This window comes from Alosa sapidissima, chromosome 10, assembly GCF_018492685.1.
Source record: "Alosa sapidissima isolate fAloSap1 chromosome 10, fAloSap1.pri, whole genome shotgun sequence".
NCBI classification, from domain to species: domain Eukaryota; kingdom Metazoa; phylum Chordata; class Actinopteri; order Clupeiformes; family Clupeidae; genus Alosa; species Alosa sapidissima.
The window spans coordinates 35,056,135-35,067,218 of record NC_055966.1 but is presented as its reverse complement, the minus strand read 5'-3'; the positions used below and the strand labels follow the sequence as shown (position 1 = coordinate 35,067,218).

Below are 11,084 nucleotides of genomic sequence, written 5' to 3'. Positions count from 1 at the left end.
TGGCCCATGTTGACCCAGAAAGATGCTAAATACAGGTTTGGTTTTCTGACAAAATGAGAGGGAGAGAGAGGAAGAGAAATAGAGAGTGAGAATGAGAGGGTTTGCAAGGGTTTGTTGTGTAATGTTGTTTTTACTTGGAAAGTGACTTCTGCAGGTCTGCAAGCAAAAATAGGTATTTTTGGAAACCTTCTGGGGTGTGTTTCTCTCTCTCTCTCTGTGTGTGTGTGTGTGTGTGTGTGTGTGTGTGTGTGTGTGTGTGTAAGAAAGAGAGAGAGAGAGAGTCTTTCATTCAGAAATGACATAATTTTAAATTCGGATCTGTCCAAACCTTTATGGTAAGAACTGTCACACTTTTCACACTAAGAACTGTCGCAACACACGCGCTGTCTCTCCCTAAAGAGATGGCTCAACATCGCTCTCACTGATCACCATGGCAACCTGGTAATCCCTTATCTAGCAGAAAAAGTCTGACACACACATAGGCTACAAATAAACACACGCGCTGAAGCGCACTGACATTATACACTGCTGTATGAGACACGGCACATGACTCTATAAATGCTTTAGAAACATTCCATGACAAATCATTTGTCATTTTCCAATGAATGCTGTAGGCAATGTTATTGACATGTGCGCATCTGTCACTTCTTAAAATGTAGGCATATTTTTTGCATAGTCTATACGGGCTGCATTTGTTTAATTGATTTCATGCCTGGCTTACTGACTCTTTTCGCACTCTCGCAGCTCTCTCTCATATGTGGATGCGTGTTTAGGCTATGATATTGTCGATATATGTAGGCCTAGGCTAAGCCTTTTTCATTATAGCCTAGTTTACCATACCAAGACCATATACATCTCTCCAGTCCTGCACAGAGACAGGAGGAGTTAAACGGTCTATAGGCTATGCATGAAGACAAATAGAACCAGCCAAACGTGTTATGGGGGACTAAAACCCTCCACCAAAAATCAATGCAATCTTTGCAGATTGAACAGACAGATAGGTGCTCAATCAACGGCTTTAATTAATTGTATTTGATTGAGCTGGGCGCTTCACTTTGGTCTATTGATCCGACCAAACAAGCTAATCTTGGCTTGCTCAAAATCAAAAAGTACAAACACAAAAAAATAAATGAATGTGGGTGTGGGGAGGGGGGGGGGGGGGTGTCATGCAGACAATGTACACACTGAACAATATAACACACAGTGAAACAAGCAAGAGAAGGACAAAAACACGTTTCACAAAAGACTCTGCTTTTGTTTACTAAAAATATGTCCTTTATTTGAAGCGTGTTAAGTCGCGCGCCGTGCCTGTTGCCACCGAGCGATAACACGCCCTTAATGCGGTGAATTGGAAAGCAGCACTGTGGAATTGGAAACAGTGGGCCAGTGCAGTGGTGGAGTATGGCCACTAGGCTGTGCGGTGGAGTCTCTACCCTCAAGCGGGTTATAATATCAGTCACACTGCTCGGCACGAACCGATGACGCGACGGCACTCCTGATTCCCAGAATACAGAACATCAAACGTCACCAACGAATACTACCTCTTCCACAAATCAACATCACAACATGAGATTAACATTACACAAAGCTATCAGACTATATGGCACTTGGCGTGTGGTTTAAAAAAGTACTAAACATTTTTTTTTTTTTTTTTAAGTAAAAAATATTTGAGAGTTTTTTCACACCCCATTCAGAATTGAAAACATATTTGAATTTAATACATTTTATAATGGTAATTTAAATTAGTGAATTAGTAAATAGTGGGTGTTTCAGGTGTTCTGAAGAGGTCAGTGTAGATGTTTGTGTGTGTGTGTGTGTGTGTGTGTGTGTGTGCCCTACCCTGTGTGTGACTATGTAACTGTTTGTGTGTCAGGTCTTTACTTGGGCCAAAGTTAAATCTCTTTAGATAAAAGTGTCCTTTTGGGTTTCGAGTGGGTAAAAGTGGGTTTCCAGTGCTTACTGATATCAGGCCACATTATGGTTTGAGTGTGCATGCATTATGCTCTAGGCTCACTGTAAATGTGTAACTGTGTAAATGACATGAGATATCGTCATGTCATTGAGGTCATTCATGTAGGCTCTTCGGTGTGAGGCAGGGGTGGGTGAGGGTTCTGGACGATGACTGGAGCAGTTCTTGCTCTCTATTTCAGTGGGGATGGCATAGCTGGCTGAGGCCAGTTTGTAGATGGATTTACATTTGGGTAATCAATAATAACATAATAATAAGGCCAATGTCTGTGTGTGTGTTTGAGTGCGTGTATGTGTGTGTCTGTCTGTGTGTGTGTGTGTGTGTGTGTGTGTGTGTGTGTGTGTGTGTGTGTGTGTGTGTGTGTGTGTGTGTGTGTGAGTGTATGTGTGAGTGTGAGTGTGTGTGTGTGTGTGTGTGTGTGTGTGGTTCGTGTTTGATTGTGTGTGTCTGTGTGTAGGTGTACATGTAGAGGAAGTATGTTTGTTTTAGGGCCAGTGTGTGTGCAGGGAATGGGCTCTTCTTTGTGTCTTCTCTATCAAAGTTTAACTTTCGCTGGACGTGCCCGACAGGTCAGGTCATCACGTGATGAGGGGGTCACTAATGTGTGCGAGGCACAGGGTGCTGGAGAGTCATCACGTGATGAGGGGGTCACTAATGTGTGCGAGGCACAGGATGCTGGAGGGTCATGTGCTCGGCTCCGGTGAAGGGCAGGCGCTGGGTGCAGTAGTGGTGCACCACCTCCGGGATGCTGGGGAACACACAACTACTCTGGTCCAGAGTGTAGCCGCTCTCCTTGGTCTGCGCCACGATGATGTGGACACAGCCCTGACTGGTTCTGCAGAAGGACAGGTGCGTGTGTGTGTGTGTGTGTGTGTGTGTGTGTGTGTGTGTGTGTGTGTGTGTGTGTGTGTGTGAGAGAGAGAGAGAGAGAGAGAGAGAGAGAGACTTATGATTAACATATAAAAACACACATACACAAACACACACACACACACTCAGACATAGACGCTATGATCTATTGTTTGTCAAAGCACCAATATCAACACATTAAATGTCTTGCTTTTTTCTTCTGTTTTAACAGCTCACTTTGACTGTAATTTGTGACATAAAGAATATCCCTCCTCTTACTGCACACACACTGGCTAACCACATTCCTAGTCCTTAGCTGCTATCTGACAGGAACAACTCAGATCATTGAAATTCAGAGCTGCACTTCTGGACCACAAGGCACAACAACTGCCCTAGAGCTATGGGTTTTACCATCGCCGCAGTACAGTAGCCACATTACAACACACACACACACAAACACACACGCACACACACATACACACACACACACACACACACACACACACACACACACACACACACACACACATACACACACACACACACACACATACACACACACACACACACACACACATACACACACACACACACACACCTAACACACTCACACAGATACAAATACACACACTCACTTTAAGGCGATGGAGTATTTGCTGGTTGATGATTCGCTGTCGCGCACCAGGAAGCTGGCCTCCTTGCAGTTCTGCAGCTGGGCCTCCGCCTCCTGCCGACTCACTGAGCCGTGGTACCAGCTACAGACACGGAGAGAACAAGGGAGAGAGAGAGAGGGAAGAGAGAGACAGAGAGAGAGAGAGAGAGAGAGAGAGAGAAAGGACAGGACAGAGAGAGTGAGAGAGAGAGAGAGAGAGGGAGGGAGGGGAGGACAGAGAGAGTGAGAGAGGGGGGGGGGGCAGGATATGGCAGCAAGAGAGAGAGGGAGAAAGAGAGAGAGATACAGGGAGATAGAGGGAGTTACAGAGAGGGAGATGGAGGGAAAGAGACAGAGAGAGGGAGAGAGAGATGCAGGAGTGAGGAAAACCAAGAGAGAAACAAGGAATGAGTGAGAAGAGAGAGAATACACAGTGTATTTAATGATGAGTGAAGGGAGACAAAGGATGAGAAGGGTTTCAGAGTGTGAGAGAAAAGGGTAGAGTGAGAGAAATTGAGGTTAAAGTTCAACTGTCCAGAAATGGCTGTGGATAGTTCTGGAGATGCTGTCAGAATGCATTTAAAGAATTTTGCTGATGCTGTCAGTTGTTGAAGGAGACACTCAAATTTACAAAATACACACACACACACACACACACAGAGAGAGAGAGATAGAGACAGATCACAAACACACACACACACACACACACACACACACACACACACCTTTGCTTCTCCAGTGGTACAGTGGGGTCCACAGGTTTTGTGTCACTGTCGGTTGGGGCAGCAGGGGTGGGGGTGAGTGTGGGGGACGGGGGAGAAGGACGCAGCGTTTTGGGGGTCCAGCTCTTCTGTCTCTGCTGCCGAGGGGAGAGCACTGTGTCCTCTTTACTGCTGGTCACGCTCTCCACTCCATCAAGCTGGGCTGCAGGGAGGGACCCAAGGACACTGACATCACAACTAGGAAGTAGCACTGGACACTGACATCACAACTAGGAAGTAGCACTGGACTTACAGAGGGCATTGAGGAAGTCATGTGTTATAACTTTTTCACAAATATTATACATTTTCATATGTACAATTTATTGATTTTGTTATGGAATGTCAGAGTGGGTAAAACCACAATACAGAAATTTCATTTGATGTAAATACTGCAAATGAGATATGACTTTAAACTAAATATTTTGAAAAAGATATGATATGATGAAGCGATGTGAGTGACATGTTCCTCTAGTGGTAAAGACAGAAGTATTACATAGGTGGCTCGTGTTATGTAATTAGAATGTCATGACAAATAGGAGACAGGAAAACTCCACTTGCTATGCGGAAACACTTTCATAAACTATAAAGGTCACTTCTGTTTGATGAATTATCAAAATTAAATATTTAATTAATTTATCTAACTATAACCTTGAGCAATTCTAACATAAAACACTGAGTTTCCTGGAGATTAGAATTGTTATGTGAGCAGTAAATAGAATGTTTTTCAAAGCTTGATCTTTAAGGTTTACTTAAGTCCACATAATGTGCTGATGAGTCATTTCACTAGGGCATGTGCTATTAAATTACACTGAAAACTCGATAGATGACTTAACCGAAAGGATCCTCAAAATCAAAGCTATTATCCGCTAAGTTTTTCACACTTTTTCACACATACAGTTAGGGCTGGGATAAACTATTATTTTTTAAACGATTAATTTTTTTTCGATGCATCGATTAATCTAACGATTCATTTTTTCAGTCCGATTCGATTTCGATTTGATTATCTCCCCATTAATTCACTAATAGCAACTTATACATGTTTATTTACATATCTGAATGAAAAAAACATGAATTCTTTAACATTGCAATATATGTTTATTGCTCTTAAGATTCCAAAGTAAAAGACTATACAAGTGCAAAGTAATGCATTCTTAGTCAGAGGTTGCATTCAATAAAGTTCAGTAGTGTATGTCTAATTGAGTGCCTGTCATTTTAAGACGTTCGTGTGGGAATCCTTGCAATTAACATTAACACAGTTAAAAGGCTGCTGATGTGTGGATGCAATTCCAATTCATAACGTAGTTAGTTCAAATAACGGTTCGTACTTCTACTTTGGACAAGCACTTTTGAGTCTTGGAAAACACTTTTCCATTTACATCGGGATTTTGCAAACATTCAGAGTCAATAAAATGAGCCCTGCATGAGTAACGAGTAGGCAACAAGCAGCTGCAAGTAAGCATGCTAAACTTGACATCCAAACAGTATTCTAATGTTAGCTTTGAGATACTACTTGATTGCATACTGTAACTTAACTTAAGTTTAGCCTCCTCAATGTACTATGTTGTGATAAGTCCTTAGCAGAGTTTACTTTAACTTTAATGCAGCAGTTTTGAACAAATTTGCGCAGCATGGTCACGATGCTATGCGGATTTAATAGCAATTTAGCCCACTGTGTTCTATGCAGTGCTTCAATGTGGCAACAACAATCCTTCAACAATAGTGAATATTTTGTTAAATGCACATGCAGAGGAGGAGCAGCGGGCTCGTTACGTGAGAGAGCGGGCAGGGCGAGGAAAGGCTGTGTGAGTAAAAAGTGCAGCTCAATGAAATTATTTTATCTTATCTTTAATTTAAATAGTAGGCCTACAACATAGAACATCAATGTGTGGTGGCCGGTTTTGATTTCGTGGTGCCCAGCCACAGATTAGTCAACGTATGGAAAACACTGAAGGTGTAAAATTAAAAATATTTAGCAGCACACGTTATGCTTGACGAATCGACGCTCATATTTTGCGTCGACGTCATCGATTACGTCGACGCGTTGTCCCAGCCCTACATACAGTATAACCACAGCATTGCTCTATCATTCCAAAAGGGTGGCAATTTCATTGTTTCCCATACATTGACTTATCTGTGGCGGCCCACCACAATATCAACATTAAACCACCACACAATGATTTTCCAGGTTGTAATTCTGTGGGAAACACGGCATTTTATATAAGCAATGCATAAACCTGCCGCTGATGGGAAGGGGTCGGCGCTGTGCTGTGGCTGTTACCTGACAGGGCTCTGACGATCTGCTCTTTCCTCCACTCCCAGGGGAGTTCGTACTCGGCTTGGGGCCGGGGGTCGCACTCGGGCCGGGTCAGGGGGATGCCCTCCAGCACCTCCTCGTAGGGCACATCGTAGATCTGGGTCGTGCCGCCCTCCTCCTCGCCCTTCAGCACCACACACACCTTCAGCAGATCCCGCGAGCCTCGCCGGCGGATTTCTACACACACACACACACACACACACACACACACACACACACACGTACATCAATTGCCATGGTATCACAGTAAAACCCTTACAGATACAGACATTGTTATTTGGGCCGTTATAATTAAGTGGGAAGACACATTGGAACGGACAGGTCACATAACGTAAATGTGATATTCAGTAGCTGCTTTTATCTAAAGCGACATATCTTGCCATGGCTGTGAATTGCACCCAAGTCGGCCATATTCTAAGCACCAATGCTGACCTCTGCAGCACCACATTCTATAACACAACCACATTAGATGTATTGCAGTAGCTATAAATACATGTATTGCACACTAAATGGATTTGGGCTGACCACCTATAACACACAGTTTAAATAATGTACATTTAAGTTTAAACTCTCATTTCGCATTTGCTTGGCCAGGATTCGGGGTGCGAACATGCATTGTATTTCATATTTATGGGCCACAAGTGCAAGTGACAACTTTGCCACCCAGAGCTGTAAGCACACAGCAGGTAAAAGAGAATGGACACTTGTGAGTATGCCCCCCACTTGGCGCAGGCAGTGGCTCCCAGGCACGCAAGCGTGTGTTCCTCTGGGGCCGAGTCTGGGGCCAGCCTGACGGTCTGTCTCCCAGCATAAACTCCTGGCCTCGCCGGACTGACACTTTGTGTCTGGCCTATTGTGTGCGAAAACAATGGCAGCACCAAGGGGGAAAGGCGAGCGCGGCTTGCCATTGGCTGGCCGACAGGGCCGCTTCCTGATTTCGGGGAAGTGATTGGGAGAGGATGAGGGGAACATGGTGGGCGCTCATACACGGCGAGGACAACTGGAGTCGGGGGTTGGCAAGAGGGGGGTGCAAGGGATCGGGGTGATTTCCTGTCCAGAGAATGGGAACAGGAAACAGAGGCAGGAAACAGGAAGTGCAAAGAGGAAACTGCACCCATTGTCCCAGCACAACACTGTCACCATAGCAACCACCAGTGAGGTAGGCAGCGAGGGGAGGCCAGAGATTGGCTGGGGTTGGTTGTTTTTCAGCTAATGAGCCAGCGTCCGAACAAAACAAAACACTTTTTCTTCTCACCGCACGGCTATCCAAAAGCTAAGTGCATGCTCTTTAAGAATCCACATCCATCAGCCTATCAATCAGTCAAAGTGTTATTGATCCATTCCGCCAGCCATGAGATTGCTAGACAGGATAAAAGGAGGTAACCTGTAATAATGAGCTGGGCGTCGTAGGGCTCCATGTAGCCATCATTCTCTCCTTCTCTCTCAGCGTCTCTCTGCTCCTTCGTTCTCTCAGCATCAAATGGGTCAGCGTAATCCTCCAGGATTATCAACTATAAGGAGAGAGAGAGAGAGAGAATGATTAGCAATACATCAATAACTCAATACATCTTAACATCATTACAGCTCATGGACAGTCTTCAGTGGCTGTTATTACTGATTTCTCCTGCATCTGCATTTGCACTCTGACTTCAATAGTGGCCTCATAGAGTCCAGCGTTACGATGATAGAACCCATGGTGATTATAGAACCCATGGTGATTATGGCTACGCTCTTTTCACTTGGTTTAAAAGGACCCTTATGTCACCATTTTTCATGGTCATTAACAATCAACCCTATCATATCTTCTATCCCCCTATCATCTTCACCTTCCAGACATGAAAAATGATACCCCCCATTCTAACACCCCACCCCCCATCCTTGTTCTTGTTCTTGCTCTCTTTCTCTCCAATTTGGTGTTACTTCGTGAGACTGCTCCGTGAGACTGCTCCTTGGCCTATTATGATCAGAGTGCAGCCGCAGGCTGAGTTCTGCTCTGGGACAGGGGAGTGCCAGTGTCAGGTGACATAATGCTTCAAACGCGGCCTTCACTTGGGCCCCAAAGAAAAGGATGGAGTCATTGTATTTTCTTTGCATTGTGTCACAGTGTGTGTGTGTGTGTGTGTGTGTGTGTGTGTGTGTGTGTCTGTAGGGACGTAGGTGTGTGTATGTGTTAAAGATATGTGTGTGTGTTTGTGTGTGTGTGTCTGTAGGGACGTAGGTGTGTGTATGTGTAAAAGATATGTGTGTGTGTGTGTGTGTGTGTGGACGTACATTCTGTGTGAGTATGTCATCCAATATCAAATTATGAGAATGAAAATATGGATACAGGGCATATACCATGGAGATGCTATGAGTATGTCTGGATGTGTGCACGTGTGTGCATGTGTGTGCATGTAGGGATGTGTGTTTGTGTGGCAGCCAGGGTGGTGGTGGTGGTGTGTGTGTGTGTGGGGGGTAGGTGGGTGGGTGGTGGTGGTGTGTGTGTGTGTGTGTGGGGCGGGGGGCTGGATAGTCGGGCTACAGGGACGGGAAATGGGGAAGGGTGCGAGGTTAGCTCTCATTGTGTTTGGACTGAATCTGCTACTGTGACTCCCATACCACTCACACAAGCACACAAGCACACAAGCACACACGCACACAAGCACACAAGCACACAAGCACAGCCCCACAATATATGAAACATTAGACAGACAGAAGAAGGAGAAGGGAGGGGAGACAGAGTATCGCTGAAACAAAGACTGCCAGGGAGCAGGGAGAGAGATACTTATCTCAACTTTCATAACAAAAACTTTTTCCTCTGTTCACACAGATTATGAGTAATTGGATACTATGTGTAACTAGCCCATGCACCAATGACACTGTGAGCATCAGAATTATATATGCTCCCCAGCTATTTATCATCAGCTCTCAGGTGTCCACATCAGAGTCTTGTCAGGTTCAAATCAGACCTGCAATATGACTCTCTTTGTGTCTAGCTATGTAAAGGAAAACAGCATGGTCTCTTACAAAAAAGGAGGACAGAAACTATTTAAGACTGTTGTACATTGTTATCGTTTCGAGAATTGCCAATTATTTGTCAAATATTTTTTTAAAGAAGTGTAAATGTAATTTGGCAAACGGCAGATATATCAAAAGAGTGATATAGGCTATCTCACCGTTTCCGTCTTCAAAGTTGCCTTTCCTTTCTCGTTGTCTGCAGCTGTTGCATCTCCAGTCCCGAAATTGTGCTTTTGGCCTTTGTCTTGTTTGTCCACCTTGATCATTCTGTTGATGTAAGCATCTGCCAGACTTGAGGTCCTGAGGGTTCGGTGATCTTCGAATCCTCCGTCAAACTTAGGGCTCTTCTTGCCTTTCCCAGGAATAAAGATTTCCCATATCTTTCCATCTTTCAGAGGACTTGCCCCAGTACTTGGTTGATTCCGTCCCAATTCAATTGCCGAATTTTTCCGATTTCTCCCGGAAAGCAATGAACCCACACCACCTCCACTGTTACCATTTTCTGAATTTTTACGCACACTGCCCTTTGCCCCAGTACCTGCTGCCACTATACCTTTTGGCCGACCATGGGCACCTGATTCCGAGGCCGAACGGATGCGATCGGTCCCACTTTTCAGACTAGTCGGGAAATCTTTAAACCACTTTGCCATGGTTTTATCTGTGAGACCAGTAATAATCTACAGGTTGGCAATTTTGCTGCGCCTCTCTCCATACACTACCCACAATACTTAGCAGAATTGTATTGTCTTTCCTGGTCAAATTCCAATTGATCGTTTTTAATTTTAGTGGATTACCCTGGTCCTCGTGCGCTTTTACGCAAGCGTTGCCTAATTTGAATGTCAATATTCTCTCCCCTTTTCCCAAATTAGCCTAGCCTACTGTAATATTTAAAGCCTCATTTTACAATGTCAAGCGCATATATAGGAGCGTGTTACGTTAGTGCATAAATAAGGTAAGTTACAATATTTCATCCCATTCGTGTTTCTTTTCTAACTCCTCTTCCCAACTGATTTACCTATTTTTCATTTGTCGTCTTCCCTGTTCTCTACTTGAGCAGCTATTCCCGCAGGATGAAGAGTAGTCTCTGCAGAGCGTAAACGCGGAAAAATTGGAAGTTTTTCTTCACTCTCACAAGAGATCCCATTCCCGGTGCGTCCAATCTGAGCAACAGTCACAAAGCTGAGTGCTCAAGGGTCTCTGGGTGCGCGCGCCTGTGTGGAAAGCTGGTGGGGGTGGCTTTTATCATCTGGGGTTAGGATGTGCACTTGTGTTTGGGACATTGGGGAGGGGATGGAGCTAATTGTTTCGTGTGTGTGTGTGTTTGTAGGCTGCTTCTTTCCATCTGCGACAGACTCATTTTAATAAGGAAGGCTGTTAAAGCTATGGCCACAGTTAGGCCTATGCTTTTTTCATGGTCAATATCCATATCCTGGTGACAAGACATAATTTCTTTCTGGACTTTCTTTTCTTCTTCTTTTCTGTTTCTTACGCAGCGAAATATATGGTGTTTACTGATGAGTCGAACTAATAGTGTGTTTTAAT

The 11,084-nt window shown here is 44.4% G+C and overlaps 1 protein-coding gene across 1 annotated transcript; it reads right to left on the bottom strand.

Moving 5' to 3' along the window:
- Nucleotides 1-1,000: 1,000 nt before the first annotated feature.
- Nucleotides 1,001-10,746, bottom strand: she (Src homology 2 domain containing E). Its single transcript, XM_042105701.1, has 6 exons — nt 9,701-10,746; nt 7,930-8,056; nt 6,510-6,722; nt 4,196-4,394; nt 3,454-3,573; nt 1,001-2,804 (listed from the first exon to the last, which is right to left on the bottom strand). Exons 1-6 carry the CDS (start codon nt 10,190-10,192, stop codon nt 2,621-2,623), a joined length of 1,335 nt encoding a protein of 444 aa, XP_041961635.1. The 5' UTR covers nt 10,193-10,746; the 3' UTR covers nt 1,001-2,620.
- Nucleotides 10,747-11,084: the final 338 nt, after the last annotated feature.

Bases quoted from the DNA above. Each gene is read 5' to 3' on its own strand.
- she (XM_042105701.1), bottom strand. From the start codon at position 10,192: ATGGCAAAGTGGTTTAAAGATTTCCCGACTAGTCTGAAAAGTGGGACC. The intron at 8,057-9,700 runs GTGAGATAGCCT...CTCTCCTTATAG, and splicing joins CAACTTTGAAGACGGAAACG to TTGATAATCCTGGAGGATTA. The intron at 2,805-3,453 runs GTGAGTGTGTGT...GTCCTTCTGCAG, and splicing joins AAATACTCCATCGCCTTAAA to AACCAGTCAGGGCTGTGTCC.